The sequence below is a fragment of the Fusarium falciforme genome, chromosome 8 (assembly GCF_026873545.1).
Source record: "Fusarium falciforme chromosome 8, complete sequence".
In the NCBI taxonomy this organism is placed as follows: domain Eukaryota; kingdom Fungi; phylum Ascomycota; class Sordariomycetes; order Hypocreales; family Nectriaceae; genus Fusarium; species Fusarium falciforme.
The window spans coordinates 1,216,130-1,233,626 of NC_070551.1; the positions used below are offsets into that span (position 1 = coordinate 1,216,130).

Here is a 17,497-nt window from a genome sequence, read left to right on the forward strand (position 1 = left end):
GTTTTCTAGACCCATCAAATCCACCAGCAGGGGGTCTGAGCGATATGCAGAGACCTATTAGCAATCGGGGAAGCGGAAGGAATAGTCAATGCGACGCTAATGAGTCCACGGATCCATCTTGTTGTCTGCTTTGATAGAAAGCTGTCACGTGTTGAACCTGTCTGCAGGCAACTACGTAGGTCACATATTGGCATTAAAGCGTAGAGTCACAGATCGGTAATACAATACACCCAAACACGCCAGTTGATATATCCTGAATGGTCCAATGACAAATCAGAACTAGGTCGGCAACTTCCAGCCCCTTAAGTGAGGTATCGGAATCCACTGCCAACAACACCACGCCCAGCAGCCTCTTCCTCCCTCTCCTTCTCTTCAAGCCTTCTGTTCTCACGCTTGAGATAAAAGTGGAGAAAAGTAGCAGCAATAATTGCAACAACTGCCATGGCACCGTTGACGCTGAATGCCAAGACGAATCGAGGCCCGGCGTTGTTTGGGTAGAGATAGGAGCCGTAAATACTGCAGATGGTGGCCATGGCGTTGTTGAAAGCCACAGCCGCAGCTCGCTTGGATACCGGGCGGAAGATGGTGTTGGCTGTCCAAACCATAGCCATGTTGAAACCCGTGTAAATGCCCGGAAGCATAATCATGGCTCCAAAATATCGAGGTCCGATACCAGAAGTTGCAGCCGAGATGATGAAGCCTGCCAGCGCGCAGGAGATGGGAATGACCGTGTGCCAGTACCTCTCGCGAGTTCGGTCCGCACTCCAAGATACAAGAGCGCAAACGATACAGGCAAACAGATATGGTGGAGCCGTGAGAAGCAGGGTCGTGTTGCGATCCTTGCCCATGCTTTTGACTACGGTGGGGAAGAAGCTGTTGATGGCGATGGCGCTGGCTGCTCCGTACACGACCACAACCAGGATCCAGTTCTTGGGATCTTTGATAAGAAGCTTGAAACCTTCAAAAAGAGGCTGCTTGGATCCTTCAGTCCAGTCCTCTTTTCCAGCAGCATCCTTCTCCATTCGCCACATGGCAAGAGCTCGTTCTTGCTCTGTAAGCCACTTTGTATTCGCAGGAAAATCCGGAAGGACGAAGAATGCAAAGGCAGAGATGACGACAGTTGCAGAGCCTTCAATGATGAAAACCCAACGCCAGGCGAGAAGTCCATGGGCGCCATCGAGGTTATCCATTATAGCAGCGGCAATCAGACCCGAGAAAGCCCCCGAGATCAAGGATCCACAGTAAAAGATGCCAGTCCGGACACCGAGCTCGCTTCGGACGTACCAGGCGCTCAGAGTCGCCAGGGCACCGGGGTAGAAGGCTGCTTCGACAAAGCCGAGGAGGAATCGAGTGACGAGGAGACCGGCAAAGTTCTGAGCAGCTCCACTGCAAGCACAGAGGATTCCCTATCACTGGTGTTAGTTGAAGTCTACATATGTAAGTTTTGGGGAGTTTCTTACCCAGACAACCATGCAGCCAGTCAAGTACATGGCAGGTTTTCCAATCTTGTTGAGAAGCATGTTGGAAGGCACCTGCATGAGGATATAGCCAACAAAGAGAATGGAAACACAGGTCTACAGGCAGTCAGATATAGTTTGCAGGAGCACAAATGAAACGTACCTGAAATTCGTTTGGACCCAATTTCAAATCCTCTTCCAGTCCACCAAGTCGAGCTGCTCCAATCGCGTTTCTAAATCCAATGTTGGTGGAGAACGTCAACATCTGGTTTGTGAGACATACCTATCAAGATAGTTCATGATATAAATGAGAATCATGGTAGGGAGCAACCTCAGGTCAACCTTTCGGAGGAGCCTCCTCTCGAGAGTCTTGAATTCCTCTTCAGAGAGGCTTCTGAGAATCTCGGGCATCTGGCTGTTTTCCTCGACAGACACCACCTTGCCGAGGCTATGGTCCTCTGAAGAAGGCGCTTTCGTCTTTACGTCTGAACCCATTGTTGAAGATTGCACTATCAGATGAATTTGAATCAAGATCAAGTTGGTACGAAACTCTGTGCTTCAACACTTTCGAACCTCGAGTCAAACTGATGAACTCCCCCTTATATACAACCTTTAACACCACACCAGCAAGATACTCCAAGCTATCAGATAGCCATGCCCTTGCCAGATAGAGAGCAAGCCAAGATAGCACACGACCAGGTCGAGTCAAGCGTGCACGATCTCTTTCGCGGGGAACCCCAGATGACAGGCAGGACAAGCCAGGATGAGATTGCGGGGAAACCATGATAACGAAGGAGTCAGTCATGATGATGGCGGTTTTTTCGGCCGCTAAAGATATCTAGCCGAAGTCTGTCGAAGCGAAGAAACACTATCATGAGTCGCGGACCACAACTTGGCTCTTAGACTGAGAAACTGAGGCTTCTCGCGAGGCTTGGCTCAAGAGAACCGAAGGGGGTCCATCCCTGCAACTTTCTGGAACCGGCCGCTAATGCGCGTCAGGCCGAACGACAAGCCCTAGCGTGGAATCGGCCGCTAATGCAAGCTGAGCCGGTTGATCAGCAAGGAGAAGGACACTAAAGCCCATCCGGGGGGTGGTGCCCGACTGATTTTCGAGGGCTTGCTTGCTTCGGCCGCTTGCGCTAGCTGGGCCGAACAGACCTTTTCAGGTCCGCCTCTTCCGCAGATATGCCCACGTTTAGCCACGCGGTGTTTTACGTGCTTGAAACCGGTGAAGGGGGTGGCGAGGTGATTGGGTGCTTGACGCGCTATCTCGTCATGTGTCCGGGCGGTTATCTTGCTTGAGGGAACAACAATCTGTTTGTGGGGGATGAAACACCATGACCGGTGAAGGAAGCGAGACGGCAAGCAGAGAGAGAAGAGGAATTACTGCATCGGCTGGAGAGTTGTCACAGCCGATCACATTGCTTAAAGACTTACCGGTTGACGAATATAAATAAACTAATAGAGTCAATAGACTAGAGCCATCAAGCAACACCATCCTCACCCATCACCACCATACCCTTCAAGTCTCAATTCACAACCATGAGCAAACCATCAGTCCTCATCATCGGCGGAGGTGTCTTTGGAACCTCAACCGCCTACCACCTGGCCGAGAGAGGCTTTGACCAGGTCACCGTGGTCGACCGCTTTGAGCCGCCCTCCAGAGACTCTGCCGCGACGGACCTGAACAAGGTCATCCGCGCCGACTACCCCAACCCTCTATACGCCAAGCTGGGTCTTGAGACCCTAGGCGTCTGGAAGGACCCCAGATCCCTCTTCAAGGGTCTCTACAAGGAGACGGGATGGGTCATGGGCGGCCATGAGGCTACCAACGGGTGGCTCGAGAACGCCAAAGACCTAGCGCGGAGGACTAACCGTCCTGGCGTCGAGTACTTGACTGCTGAGCAGATGAGACAGAAGTGGCCAGCTTTGAGCGGAGAGTTTCCGGGCTGGACCAACTTGTATAGTCCTCAAGCAGGATGGGTGAGTTTACTTCTCATTTGAGCCATAGAATAGCATACTGATGATCTTTGCCACCAGGTCCCCTCCGGTCAGGCCCTCCTCCGAATGGCGCAAGCTGCCCAGGCAAAGGGCGCCAGGTACATCACAGGTGACGCAGGCCACATCAAGAAGTTGCTGTACGACAGGGACGGCACATGCAGGGGTGCCGTGGCAGCCAATGGTCAGCTCCATCAAGCTGACATGGTTGTCGTGGCAGCTGGAGCAAGCCTGCCCGCCCTGGTCGACGGCGCAAATACGGACGTGGTGGCGCAGACGTCGGCAATCTGTGTCATCCAGCTTGAGCCTCATGAGGTTGAGAAGTACAAGGACATTCCCATCATCGATGATTTCGAGCAGGGTGAGTTTGGGCTATTTGACTTTGCTGGGTCGACTGCTGACGAGATAGGCATCATCTTTCCTCCCGACGAGAACGGCCTTATCAAGCTCTGTAGTGTGAGACTTGTGACCAACTACAAGAACCATGATGTACCTGGTGCATCTATCTTGCACTCTATCGGTGACTATCCAGACGATGGATGCCCCAAGGAGCTGGAGGATGAGATCAGGCAGTTTGTGCGCGAGATGATTCCCGAACTGGCCGACCGACCATTCGTCACGACCCGACTCTGCTGGTAAGCACCTCTCAACCCAATTCATCATCCTCGACTAATCATCTCTAGGGACGGCATGGCCAAAGACCTCAACTTCCGCATCTGCCCCTACCCCTCAACCAAGAACCTCTACATCGCCACGGCGGGTTCCAACCACGGCTTCAAGTTCCTCCCCGTCATCGGCAAGTACGTGGCCGACATGCTAGAGGGCAAGCTGGCCAAGGAGTGGACGGACCTCTGGTGCTGGCGCTTCGGCAAGGTCCCCGCCAACTTCCAGGATCCTCACCCGTTCCCCCTCCGAGACCTCTCCGAGTTGACGGGCTGGAAGGGGAGGAACGCCCCTGGCGCGGGAAAGCTTCCCTGGACGTGGAGCCGGAGTCGTCTGTGAGAGTAGAAGAGCCTAGATACACCCCCTAGTTGTATAGAATGAAATGGATGGCAAGCAGGAGATGCAACCCGAGAACGCAGGGATCAGTCACATGACTGAGCTCGCGATAGATCCACAGAGAATGACCCAATAAGCACCAAATCCGCTCCAACGGATCTTCGTGCCCACGCTATTTGTACCGTCTCCAGCGTTAGCGTTGTTGTCTCGCTCTGGAGGCTCTGTTTTCTCCCCGACACGACTCGTGGCAGTGTTGCCTCTGCTCCACATTGCTTGCTTCCTTCAGGTGCTCTCCATGTACAGTACCTACTCCAAGTTTGGTCTCGATAAAATCCCGTAACAGAGTGAGAGAAGTTTCCAAAAAAGAGGCCTTGTCCTACGTCACTAGCTCTGAGCCTATTCCAAACCAAACAAACCCCTGCTTCTCTCGCCAAACGGCGTCTCCGCACGCCTCGAATCTTTTACAATCTCGTGTCTCCCCTCAAGGATTTGCGGTGAAGGCCTCGTTGGTAAGTAAAATGTCCCAGCAACAACACCAACCCATGCCTTCCAGCCGTTGACCGGGTACTTCGCAGCGCTTGGGTTGCAATAACATGGGGTCGCAATGGGCAAGTTCAAGGGCCGCAATGCTGTGGCCTGCACGGCATGCCACGCCCAAAAGCTAAAGTGCAGCGGCGGTATGTTGTTGAGATGTTCATGATAGCTCACTTTGACCCAGTTCGCTCAAACCTCCACAGGAACTCCCTGCAGCCGCTGCACCCTGCGTAACCGAGAATGCATATATCCAAAGAAAGAAAAGTTCATCGCCGTCCCGGAGAGCTACCTGCGCGAGATTGAAGGCGAGGCGAGTCTCAACCGTCAGTCCAGCGCCAGCGCCGCCGAGTTCTCCTCCTCTGCCGACACCCAGTCCAGCTTCTTCACCTCCGACCGACATGAGACAACCGACTATTCGCCTGTCAGTGACAACCGGGCCGCGAGGAGTCACCTTAGAGAAGACTGCAGCGCCGAGCGCTTCATCCAGAAGCTCAAGGACCTCTCGTCGTCGTTGCATCCCTTTGTTCAGTCCGACATGTGCCAACCTTTAGGGGCTGGCAATGAGAGCGGTTACACCTATCTCCGTCTAAAATCTGACTTTCACCGTGAGTGGGATGAAACTTCGAGTCTCTTGCTGTCTGGATATCTTGCTCATCTCTGCGCATCCCAGAACCCGAGGTTTCAGTCAAACTACCACCCAAACCCTATGCTTTACGCCTCCTCGACATTTTCGAAGACATCTTCTGCGACTATCACTGGTTCCTCCGCAGAGACTTCCGAGAGCGGTTGTCTTTGACCTACTCTCACCCCATCAGCCAGTCTGGCGATAGGAACTGGTTCTGCCGGGTTTCTGTCGTTCTGGCTCTGGCTCAGACGTTTGTATACAGCGAAGCTTCCAATTCTTCCGAAGCGGAGCGGCCAAGGTCTGGTTCAGGACCTCAGGGAGCAGAAAGCTCTCGAACCTTGACGCTTCTGCCTCCGGGATCAGATCTATTCGAGCAAGCAGTGCTCCTATTCAAGATATCCTCTGAGGAACCAATTCTGGGGGACATTGAGGCTTTGAATCTGATGGTGCGTCATACATCGATGCTAATAGGGGCGCGAGAAGATAGACTAACTCTCCGGGAATAGGCGTTCTACTGTTACTCCCTAAACCGACGGAAAACCGCCTTTCTCTACGCCAGCCAGAGCATCACACTGGCAAAGCTACTCCATCTCGACAAGGCACAGCCATACCAATCCAAAGATGCGGTAAACCAGGCCAGCAAACACCAGCGGGTTACGAGCGAACACATGAGAAGACTCTGGTGGACGTCATACTGTATGGATAGAATGGTGGCCACGGAACTCGGCCTAACCCCCACGCAGTGGACGATTCCACAAGCCGTTTCCCTTCCTTCATCTGCTGGTCTGATGCCTGAGGACCTAGATCAGTTCTTTGATCCTGCCATTCTAGCTGCTCAGATCCAACTTTGCGAGATCAAGCGCAGGGTGTGGGATACAGTGACCGGGTTGCTGCGAACCCCTGACTATCACTCCATTCTCAACGCTATACAGCCTTGCCTAGACCTCTTGCAGAATTGGGAAGAAAGCCTGCCTGGTCACATGGCTCTTCGGTTTGATACTTGCCAAAGCATGTTCAACTTGCCTTGTGCCAGAGGCCTAGCGTCTCTGTATCTACGATATCACCAGGTATGTTTGCTCGTCAACGTCTGTCACGTTTACGTGCAAATACTCACTGGAACCAGTGCTTTACTGTCCTACTGCGCCCTTTCTTCCTTCAGGAGCTATCCGGTATCATGCAGGAACGGCTAGGCAAGCCAACACAGAGCATGACAACTGCTAGCGACCAGATACAAACCATCAAAATACAGTGTCTCGAAGCAGCCAGGAACAATTGCATCATTCTTCTTGACCTTTCAACAAACAGCAAGATTGGTCAGACTTCCCTTCCATCCTTTTAACTCAAACTAACTCAGTAAACAGCCAAGTACGGTTATTGGGATTCTATCCATACGTTTTCGGCCTTGGCCATCCTCTCGCTCTCCAACATCCCGTCGATCGACCCTCGGGGACCAAAGTCCGAAGCTGATGCACGACTATACACCGACTCCCGAGCTATACTAGAAGATATGGCACGAAGTGGCAATCCTTCTGCCAAGGACCACGAGTCCCTCCTGACAGATGTCGAGGCTATGGTCAAGGAGGTGTCATCTCAGGCAGACCAGCCAATGATGGATCCTGATGCCACCATCACAGACCCATGGGAGCTACAGCCGAGTTTCGGAGATGTCGGGTTCTATGAGCTGATATCCGATCAGCTGTGGTGGGACATTGACTGGAGCAACCTCTCCAGCACGTACGCCGAGGACCTGGGCCCAGGTTTTCCTGGCTAAAGGCATCTTAACGGCCGATGGTATAATTCTTTGTACATAGTCTATACGTTTATGAGTAGTATCACGATCATGAGGTAGGATTTTTGCTTATTGATGACATAGCAGTAGTTGAGATAGTCGCAAGCGACAAAGTATATCCAGACGATCAAGGTTTTGGTCTGAACTCTGTTTAACAGTCTGTTCGTGATATATGCTTGTTGCAAGTGACTTTCTTGTACGCCATTTGCACTTACTACAAACATTATGGCGCAAGGTAAGTCGCCAGCTTCCTTTGGCACATTGCTGCGCGACACCTTCAAATCCGCCTCAGCAAGACAACACCGCCTCCTGGAAAGGCACAGATCTCTATAAAGCATTATTTCTATAAATTTCACGTCCAACAGTTTTTTTCATTTGTATGTATATCTCAAAAACGCGCAACGCGTCTCACTCCACGCCCTGTGACGCCCAGTGGCGCCCAATGTCCGGCGGTCCGGACTTCAGTACATGGCGATAGATCAGAGCCTTACTGTGCCATATCAAGCTGTCAGTAACTAATTCTTGCTCCATTATCTCCCTTTCCCTCGCGAGCACCTTGTCCTCTTCTCTCACCAAATTCCATTGGGTTCTCTCCCGACGACCAAGCCCCTGTTTCCAATCTAAGCTCATGCGACATGTCTCAGATATCCCTTGTCCAATCCACAAAAGCAAAACGGAGTACTTGCTCGGTTATTAACGGGTGCACATATTGCGTACATAAATACATATCAGGCCCACCTTGGCTTGCATTGGTCTCAACGGTGAATCTGCACGAGAACAGAGACTGGGGACCCGGTGAGCTAGACTCAATGCACATGCACAGGGCATGAAGCAAATCAGGGCGTTTTCTCACCACAACTGGCAAGATCCTTGCTAATAACGAAGTCCCTGCGTATCGGATGTCATACACCGGTCATGGTGACGAGCTGGACAAGGCGATAGTCCGGTCACCTGGCAAGCCCAGTGGATATGACCGGCCCGGACAGCTAAGCGCATAGTCTAGAACATTGATATCATTTTTATGCTCATATGTACTTGAAAGGAAAGTGGAGATTGCTGGGCAATGTTTTACTCTTGGTTTTATCAAGTTAATGAACATATAATGAAGACAGCGAGTGCCGAGCATGTCAATCGAAAAACCTACAACAAAACACATCTATAGGGGAAACTGTTTGTTCAAGTTTCTTTACTATCGTCTACTGATCAACGTGTTGCATGTAAACCTCAAAATCTGGGTATAAAGTTCCCCTCGACCTACTTACTCGACCTCTCATTCCTCATAAATAACTTCAATCCAGTCTGCATACTCCCAATATTCGTCGCCAATAGTGTTGGTAATCTGCAACTCTCCAATCAAGCTGTTTTCCTGGTTAATGGCCTGCGCACCAATGCCGCGCTTCCTGTTGCACCTTGTGCAGTGCGTGACGGCCATGTCGTTGATGTGCTTGCAGTGCTTGCAGCGCCACTTGGTGTGGTCGTCGCGAACGACCTTGGTGACTGTAGGCATTTTTTATAGTAGAGAAAGTACTCTTTTCTCGTTGGATATGTAGTTGTTGAGATTGGTTAGTTTGGCTTGTCTTATCGGCGGAGAGGGAACAGATACATCCCGGTGAGGCCTACGAGCTTTATATGCTGGAAAGTTGAGAGAGAGTAGATCTCTGGAGTCTTATTCAATTCTTCACAGTCTACTGAGTGCTGCATCACAATCCGTCCAGGATCATGTATCTGATCCAGCCCCATGGTGTGACATCTCACCATCACTGACGAGGCCATCACCAACATCCTATCACTCCTCAACGACGACCGTGATAATGTCAAAATACTCCCAGAACTCATCACCGACAGTATTAACAATCCTCAGTTTCCCAATAACGACCCCAGCGTCGTTGAGGGCCTTGGTTCCAAGCCTGCGACTCCTCTTGCAGTGCCGGCAGTGAGCGGCCGACATGCGGTTTCGGCGCCTGCAGCTCTTGCAGCGCCACTGGCTGTGGTCTGACTGTATGAAGCTGGTGACTTCGACCATATTTTTTGGGCCGCGGAACGATGGTTTTGGGCGGTTTCTGCGTGTGAGCGCTGCCCTGTCCTGTCGTTGCAGGGAGTTTGGTGGATGACTAGACGGCGAGAGAAGAAGAGCCAGAGAACAAGTCGAACAGGTGCTACATATAATCGCCCAGAGGATACACAAAATCATGATTCTTTGAGGGGTCTTTTTTTCTTTGGTGATGTCCAAGTGTAACTTTCGGAGGGCTGAAATGAATGCACGCCTGTGACACGACATGCCTTGTTTCATGCATTCCTCGCCTTGGAAATTCCATCTCTATTGGCCAAATCACAAAGACCATTTTGTCAGCTCTATCGACGCCTAATCGATCTGGCAACAAGTTTCTCATCAAGGCCATCGTGCGTCTCTTTAATAAGTCGTGCTCTGAACAAGTATGGACGCCTTGTCTGAAAGGCTCTTACAAGGATGTATTTATTCTAGAACAATGTTCGGGTCATCCAACAAGTCCTAAATTCACCAACTCGACATATCAACCATAACCAGCTTCAGTCGAGCGTGATATCGCTTGATCTAATATTCAGTTGCAAACGATCTTCTAGCTCAGTTAACCCATCAAGGGTAGGGCTTCAACTACAATAAAGAACACATTGTCAACACATCATAGCATCATATCCCAATGCTAATACAGTGGCCTTTTTTAACCTTCTGCTGCCTGCAATAGAAGACCCATACCTAGCTTTCAGTTGCAAACATATCATTTCAAAGGGTAACTCGATTCAACTATATGTATTCATCCATAGTAATTATTTCCGCTAGGAATCAGGTATTACCTAATCAAAGAAAGAAGTAGCCGTATTGAACACTATCTTCCCTGCTTCATCTTCTCATCTCGGCACCAATCAGTCGAATGGTGGTTCCATGTGAGATTAGGATTGTAGCTTGGGTAATCCTCCGAGTACCGCCAGTAGTGGTCATCCCTCTCTGTGATCATCTTAACCGTTGCAATCACCTTCCCATCCTTATCCAAGGCCTCTACGCCTACGTCGAACCGAGCGCCGCAGCGCTGACAGTTGTCGGCCAAGCTTGGATTGATGGTGCGGCAACGGTAGTTGGCATCATCGGCCTCAGTCCGTCGATTCTTATCGTCGGGCATCTGATATTTTATCTCAAAGCTCTTGAGTGCCCGGGAGCAAGACCAGCCAGCGATAATGTAGCCATGTGGATTAGTGATAGTCCAGCCATCAAGGGGTCCGCCGACCGGAGCCTTTTCGCGACTTCGTGTTGAAGTAGCTTGAGACATGGTGAGTTTTGAGTTGTTTGTTTGCTATAGATGATTAAAAACCGAGAATGATCTCCCATTCTTATGCAACTTCAAGAAAACTAGTTTCCTTTGTTCAAAGCTTTGTCATATCTAGGTTGTAAGTGTTCGAGTTGTACACATGCCATGTTCTCTTTGTGTAAACTCAAGTGGTCCTGGAACAAGAAGCTCTACATTTCAGTCTTTACTCAAGGTGTGCGGCCACAATGCAAAAACATAATCTTAAGCATTGGGAATACAGAGACGGAGAGGCGGCAGGTCTAGGGTGCAATAGAATCGTATTGAGCATGTGAAATGTTGCAGTCTGAAGTCCACTTCGGACTTGCAATGGATATCAAAACTAATTTTTGTACAAAGAAAAGCTCCAGAAGAAATTACCCATTAACCAGCAAGGGTTCCGCCAATCAGGACAGCCACAAAGAATCCATCCCTCCAATATCACGTTCAACGCAGCAGGCATTTGTTCACCAAGCGCCACCAGAACATCTAAAGACCAAGCAGCAACAACGTCGTCAGCGCCGCAACACCGACGCTGATACTAGTCTTCACCCCTGAGGAGAGGCCCCCATCATTAGTCGGTGCCGGTGTACTTTCAGTAGTCTCTGAACCTCCATTCGTCGCCGCCGGCGTCGCGATGGTGACGGTCACAGTTTGCGTAGGCGCTGTCGTTGTCGAAGTTTTGTTGTTTTCAATAAAGAACAGATCGCTGAAGACAGATGTTCTGTTTGCTGGATTTGTTTCGTTCCTGAAAATCACGGCAAACTTGCCGCTTTTCAGGTCGAGATCCTCAGGGATTGTCCAGTTGCGTTCAATCAAGGTCCAGTACTCTTCGCATTGTCGGTTCCACAGCGTCCAGTCGTCCGATGGATAGTTGAATGTCACGTTGGCTAAATCTTGGTCAGAGATACAATACAGCGGATAGACCAGTACTGTTGACTTACAGAAGATTTGGTATCTCCAAGCCTCGGGGAAGCTCATGTTGGTAAAGTCTCTGATCTCGGCGCTCCACTTCTGAGTGAGCTTCCCAGTCACGTTGAAGTCGCTCTGCCATGAGAGAGTAATTTGTTCACCCGTATAAACAGTGGCTCCCTGGTTAGGATAGTGAACATCATGTGTGATGGGATGGCCCACACATTGCTCTTCGGTCCATGGCTCCTCGTCATAGCTGGCGACTCGCCGCGCGAGATGAGCGGCAGCATGAACAAGAGAACTGTATACCATTGTGGAAAGAATATGGATTATTAGTAGAGATGAAGAAACTGGGAAGAAATTTCAGAGTTGGGAAGAAACAGCTTAAATGCATTTGGGCATCTTGAAACATCTGGAGATTAGACCCGATCCTTCAGGCGTTTTGGCGTGGTGTTGGTTGACCCCGGACCATCAAGTAGGTTCGTATAGCCACCCACGGACCAGATTCTGCAGCTGAAGAATCCATCGCCAGAATTTTAGATTGGAGCTGTTTCAGAACATTGGTACTTGCACACAATTTCCTCTCAAAAGAGTGGTGCAAGCACAACATTCGCATCACCCTTATCGTGTAGAAGCTTCTCTCGTCTAGCCTTACCGGGGTTTGCATGGCGGCCCCAGATTTACAAGTTAGTCGGCTCCCAAAGTCGAGGTTTTCATTTAGCCCCAGACAAAATTGCAGGGTTAGTTTCATGTTGAGTTATGACCTGACCTCAGCCCCATCCTGTCATTGCTAGACGACTTCTCTTGGTAACTCATCCTTGGGTGTCGATCCTCCGCAATGCAATCCTGATCCGGTACTGGATGCTGACAAGCGTTCCAGTATTTCGGCAGTTTCCATTCTCGTCAAAGCCAAGTCCTGATCCGACGGTAGGTTTATTGCAATGGATACCTCAAAGTCTTTCTTCTCTAACGGCCATAAATGGCAAATATACAAACAAGAGCTACCAGTTCATGTCGGAGGATATACTCGTGGCTAAGCCCTTGGCTAATTCATTCACAACTCGAACCTCAAACCACAAGCCTGTTTGACATTTAAGTACCAATGCTGGCCGGCCGCTCAAGCCGCCTCCACACAATCCACATATGCGTTGTTACCAAAGAAAACACAAATGTCAGCAAGTTCCTGATAAAAAAGGTTAGGGTAAAAGAGTATCCAACAGTGAGATAGTGTAGGTTGTCTGACTTTCTGACACTGCTCCAGATAGCCCCAGAAAACACAATTCCACTAAAAATCACCAGCAGCGCCGTGAAACGCCTGTGATCTTGGCGTGATGTTCAAAGCACAAGCCGTATAGACTCAAATGGCGGCCCTGGGTGTGGGTGAGGGAAAGGCTTGAATTGGTGAAGAGATGCTGTGGCGGGTTGGCCATATCTTGGGGTTCAACGGATTGTTCGTCATTCATATTGTGGCTTAGCCATTCTTTAGATCATGTCAGTCAAAACGATTGCGTATAAAATCAGTTCCGCCGTATCTCACCTGAGTATAGCTCCAGAGCAGAAAGGACCGGGAGCCCAAGAAGCACCAGGGGCAGAATCTGGCCAAAGCCCAAAGAGAAACTTACAGGTGAGGCACCAGGACCCGGGCCCCAAAAGACGAAGAAAAGTATCTGACATAACCCATAGGTGGTGTAGAATAATAGCCAAATGATTTCGGCGATAAATGACCGGCGAAACTCGAAGATCACAATACCCAGTACCCGTCCATACAACGCCACCCCTCCATATGTAGGTAATTCCGAACATTGCGTTTCGATGTACGCGGTTGCTTTTTGGTCGAAGCTGTCTTGTTCATCGGCTGATGGCCACTGACAAATCCAATGAACCGCAGCGATAGACAGTCTCTCGGGTGACTGTCTAAATAATGGAGAGAGGAGTTCAAGTAACCTGCGAAGATAGCTCCAGGCGATAATCAATATTATCGAAAGTGTAGCCAAAAATATCGTCTGGCCGTATGTGTCGTCCGTCCAGACAAGGTATAAATAGAATTCGTCTGGGTTGAGGGCGCATTGCAATGTGAGGCTTGCATCAATAAGCTGCGTCAGGACGAGTTGCGGTATCAGACAGCCGATTGTAATGAGCATGATAAAGATTCGTACATTCCGAAGCCGCTTGAATTTTTCAAGATGATCCCGTAGAATGGTCACGGCAGATAGGTGAACGAAGCAAGAAAGTAGCGCGATGTTGACTGCCAAACAGTACGAGTATGCAGACACTCGAGCGTCAAGCCCGTTCACGCTATATCGAAGCAGGTATATCGCTATTGTGAGGGCCAGACTGGTGAATAGTTGTTGGTCGGAAAGGGCTTTGATGAAGGACTCAAAAGCTGCAATGCGCCGCTTTCGAACCTCATTGCTAGCCTTTGAGCGGCGGCCAAGCCCAGTAATGATGACCTCGTCAAGTTGGCTATATCGATCAGGTCGGAGCGCTTGGCCAAAGTAGGCGACGAGGATTGCCAGGATGATGAGAAATGACGAGGCGGCAAACGAGATCAGCACCTGTATTCGAAATATCTGTCAGTACGTCACATTTCTTTTTCCCTTCACTGCCAATAATTATGGTTGTCTTACACCAATCCCAGCGACATCAGGCTGCGGCAAATGTGACCCATTTGAGCCACTTGCAATAACTAGGTCGATAGCCATCTCTGCATCTTGGCCTATTTTTAGACAGCAATGGTTTGGTTGTCCTTGAACTCGTCCCAAAGGTCTGCGCCCAACAAGGGGGCAGACAATTGGCATACAGACTTGGCGATCCGATGGGAAGTCGCAGCATTCCCATAGTACCTAAGGTTAGGATGAGAATCAAGTTATCAATAGCGAATGTCAGAGACTTGATAAAGTCTATTTAGGTAGATATCCTGTTATATAACCCATACCTACTATGCCTCATTTTTGTCCTGAACTTTGCCATTAATACAAATGCCAATAAACATCTAGACATGCCCCATCATATTATAAGCACCTAAGTATTAGAAGTCTGTGTGGCAAGCATTCGTTCCCTAAACGTCCCAACAGCATAACTCTACAACTCACGTCCTGCTCGTGCAAGTGCATGTGAGAACCATCTCCTAGCAGCATAAATTATAATTACCCTTTCACAGTTCGCTCGGTAGCCGTGTACTCGAGTCTAACACGGATGACTTGTCCCTGAAATCATCGGGCGGCTGCAGGTAATCCCGTGACATGCACGCACATATGACAGATGCCAGCAAACAAATCGGCAACTTCCCGAACAACCATCAAACATTTGTCTGTTTTTCCCTGTCCTCTTGAGTGCAATAATTCCAGGCAGCAATTAATTTCTGGAATCTTCCACGCTCGCTGTTCACGACTATTCATCGCTGGCCGGCTGCTCTTCGCATCGACCTATGTGAATTATAGGGCACATAGTCAGCACAGTGTGGTTGGCAACTGAACAACTACACATCCTTTTGAAACAAGGCGAGGACGTGTGAACAAGTGCTTCACCCCCACGACTATAAATACGGCCAGCTGCCCTTTCATCTGCCCTTTGTTTCCTTGCCTCGCCTTTGACGACAACACTCACGACAACACTCACGACAACACTCGCGACGAAACCTCTCATCACAGCACTCGCGACAAAACTCAACACGATACCCGCACCAACAACACCAAAAACTTCCTCCATCATGTCCTGGCAGAAGGAGATTCGTCCCACTCGGGAGAATTCTAGTCTTCCACTCTACGACAACGCGCCCGAGGCGGCAGCAGAGCCCGAACCGCTCAGCCGCCGTGAACAACGACGCCTCCGTCGTCGAACCGCCCGCAACTTTTCCGAGGTTGCCCAGGTCGCTTCCGCCGACGACCTCGAGAATGAAACCAAGGTTCGTAAGTCCATCAAGAAGGGTCGGGCTTCCGCTAACAAGAAACAGGATGGTCAAGACGACGCTAATACCACGGCCGAGATGATTGGTGAGTCGAGCAAGGACTCTCCCTCTAATGCCCCGGCCGCATCTTCCTCTGACCCTGAGGCTGGCAGTCCCGAGAATGAAGACTGCGGCGAGGAGGCGGACAAGGTGGAGTAAACCTTGGACCGCACGAGGATGAATATGCTGACTTTTGAGCAGATGACGATAAGCCTCCAACACTTGGCCTCCACTCCCAAGGCACAAGCAACAACAACGAAAAGCGGAACCACGACGCCCAAGTACTCAACGGCCTGAACGCAAGTGTTTACAAGACACCGCCACCAGGACAAGGTGAGTTTACCACCGACGAAGAAAACGAGACTATTCCGATGATAACTTTTTGGGGAGCCACAAAGATGGCTCTGCAGAATCTAGATTTCCTTTGTCAAAAAAACATCCGATTACGAGATACGGACTCCCGAGCAAGACTTGGTTGAGATGACAGGCTCGAGCTCAACCTCTACCTTTGTCGATTTACGAGATAAACTCTGCCCCGACTCAACATGGGGTCAATGCTTAGATAGTTAATAAATACCTTTCTTTTAGGAATTTTATGCCTTGCACCAAGTGAAGCCCTTTAACTTGTCACTCTCGTAAGACACCACCCCATCAGTTAAATTATTTATGTGATAGCTCATATTCAATCGATGTGCGATTGGCCTGGAGTTGAATGTCAGTGCCAGTCGAAGCTTATAACTACGCTACCAATCACACAGGTTATATCATACACAAAACCCTTCAGTTTCCAATCTGCACGACAACCTTTCCAAAGTGCTTCCTATCCCACTGATACTGATAAGCCTCCTTAAGCTGCTCAAAAGAAAAGATCTTGGGATCAACCACGGGCTTCATCTTGATCGAGTCAATAGCACGGTTCATCTCCTCAAACTGCACCTTGGATCCGACAAAGATACCACGGACAATGCAAAGATGGTTGAGTGCGGCCATCAGCGGGGGCTGCTCGTCCGACGAAGAGAGGAACCCGATGATGGTAATGACTCCGCCAAACTTGACGCCCTTGAGCGACTGCGCAAGAGTGGCCGGGCCGCCAACCTCGATGATATGGTCAAAACCCAAACCCTTGGGGGTCAGCGCTCGCGCGACCTCACCCCAGTTGGCCGTCTCGCGATAGTTGATTACGTTAGAAGCTCCCAGCTTCTTGAGGGCATCGACCTTGTCGTTTGAAGATGTGGTGGCCACAACGGTGGCGCCAGCAGCCACGGCAAACTGGATGGCCGCGAGACTCACACCGCCGGTGCCTTGGGTCAGAACCCAGTCACCAGCCTTGACAGCCTTGGACTGCAGTCCATACAGAGCATTCCATGATGTCAGAGGGGCACAGGTCAGGGTGCTAGCTTCAATGGCGTTCAGGGACCGCGGTGCCTGAACAAGACCGTGTTCGGGGAAGACACCGTAATGACGTAGTGTGCCGTCGACAGCACCTCCGAGGCCGCTTGCTGCTCCTTCGGGAGTGATCTCACCAGCCTGGTGAAGTTCGTTAAAGAGTGTGCACACCCTATCGCCCTTGGAGATGCTGGTGACCTTGGGGCCAACTGCCACAGCGATTCCGGAGGCGTCAGAGCCAGGAACAACAGGCAGGTTCATTGCAAAAGGGTAGCGGCCCTACATCAAAGTTAGCAAGCGTTGTTCCAGCTCGCCGTGTCATTGGGCCCTACCCTTGGGAGGGCAAGATCTCTGTAGTTGAGCGAGACGGCCTCAATCTGAACCAATACATCATGGTCACCAAGGTTGGGAAGCGGGACGCTCTCCTTCAGCTCCAATCCATCGAAGCTGTTGGGGTCGATTTCGCGGAGAGACCAAGCTCTGGTGGAGGTAGGAGTAGCCATTATGACTTGATAGAATGTAGATTTATTGAGA

General features: G+C 50.2%; 8 protein-coding genes across 8 annotated transcripts; 3 read left to right on the top strand and 5 right to left on the bottom strand.

The window, feature by feature from the left end:
- Positions 1-302: 302 nt before the first annotated feature.
- Positions 303-1,952, bottom strand: NCS54_01021200 (MFS domain-containing protein; the record flags this gene model as incomplete). The annotated part of the gene is made up of 4 exons (XM_053155529.1): positions 303-1,406; positions 1,461-1,574; positions 1,621-1,690; positions 1,741-1,952. The coding sequence occupies 4 exons, from the start codon at positions 1,950-1,952 to the stop codon at positions 303-305; spliced, it is 1,500 nt and encodes a 499-aa protein (XP_053011504.1).
- Positions 1,953-2,954: 1,002 nt separating this feature from the next.
- On the top strand, positions 2,955-4,457 carry NCS54_01021300 (DAO domain-containing protein; the record flags this gene model as incomplete). Its single annotated transcript, XM_053155530.1, has 3 exons — positions 2,955-3,440; positions 3,498-4,090; positions 4,139-4,457. The coding sequence occupies exons 1-3, from the start codon at positions 3,000-3,002 to the stop codon at positions 4,455-4,457; spliced, it is 1,353 nt and encodes a 450-aa protein (XP_053011505.1). The 5' UTR covers positions 2,955-2,999.
- A 601-nt stretch (positions 4,458-5,058) lies between these two features.
- On the top strand, positions 5,059-7,384 carry NCS54_01021400 (Zn(2)-C6 fungal-type domain-containing protein; the record flags this gene model as incomplete). The annotated part of the gene is made up of 6 exons (XM_053155531.1): positions 5,059-5,131; positions 5,192-5,593; positions 5,659-6,059; positions 6,120-6,680; positions 6,737-6,926; positions 6,975-7,384. 6 exons carry the CDS (start codon positions 5,059-5,061, stop codon positions 7,382-7,384), a joined length of 2,037 nt encoding a protein of 678 aa, XP_053011506.1.
- A 2,882-nt stretch (positions 7,385-10,266) lies between these two features.
- Positions 10,267-10,704, bottom strand: NCS54_01021500 (Hypothetical protein; the record flags this gene model as incomplete). The annotated part of the gene is made up of 1 exon (XM_053155532.1): positions 10,267-10,704. One exon carries the CDS (start codon positions 10,702-10,704, stop codon positions 10,267-10,269), a length of 438 nt encoding a protein of 145 aa, XP_053011507.1.
- A 504-nt stretch (positions 10,705-11,208) lies between these two features.
- Positions 11,209-11,943, bottom strand: NCS54_01021600 (Hypothetical protein; the record flags this gene model as incomplete). The annotated part of the gene is made up of 2 exons (XM_053155533.1): positions 11,209-11,609; positions 11,664-11,943. The coding sequence occupies 2 exons, from the start codon at positions 11,941-11,943 to the stop codon at positions 11,209-11,211; spliced, it is 681 nt and encodes a 226-aa protein (XP_053011508.1).
- Positions 11,944-12,923: 980 nt separating this feature from the next.
- Positions 12,924-14,333, bottom strand: NCS54_01021700 (Hypothetical protein; the record flags this gene model as incomplete). Its single annotated transcript, XM_053155534.1, has 3 exons — positions 12,924-13,111; positions 13,169-14,186; positions 14,259-14,333. 3 exons carry the CDS (start codon positions 14,331-14,333, stop codon positions 12,924-12,926), a joined length of 1,281 nt encoding a protein of 426 aa, XP_053011509.1.
- A 1,007-nt stretch (positions 14,334-15,340) lies between these two features.
- On the top strand, positions 15,341-15,736 carry NCS54_01021800 (Hypothetical protein; the record flags this gene model as incomplete). Its single annotated transcript, XM_053155535.1, has 2 exons — positions 15,341-15,535; positions 15,584-15,736. 2 exons carry the CDS (start codon positions 15,341-15,343, stop codon positions 15,734-15,736), a joined length of 348 nt encoding a protein of 115 aa, XP_053011510.1.
- Positions 15,737-16,357: 621 nt separating this feature from the next.
- Positions 16,358-17,466, bottom strand: NCS54_01021900 (PKS-ER domain-containing protein; the record flags this gene model as incomplete). The annotated part of the gene is made up of 2 exons (XM_053155536.1): positions 16,358-17,242; positions 17,296-17,466. 2 exons carry the CDS (start codon positions 17,464-17,466, stop codon positions 16,358-16,360), a joined length of 1,056 nt encoding a protein of 351 aa, XP_053011511.1.
- Positions 17,467-17,497: the final 31 nt, after the last annotated feature.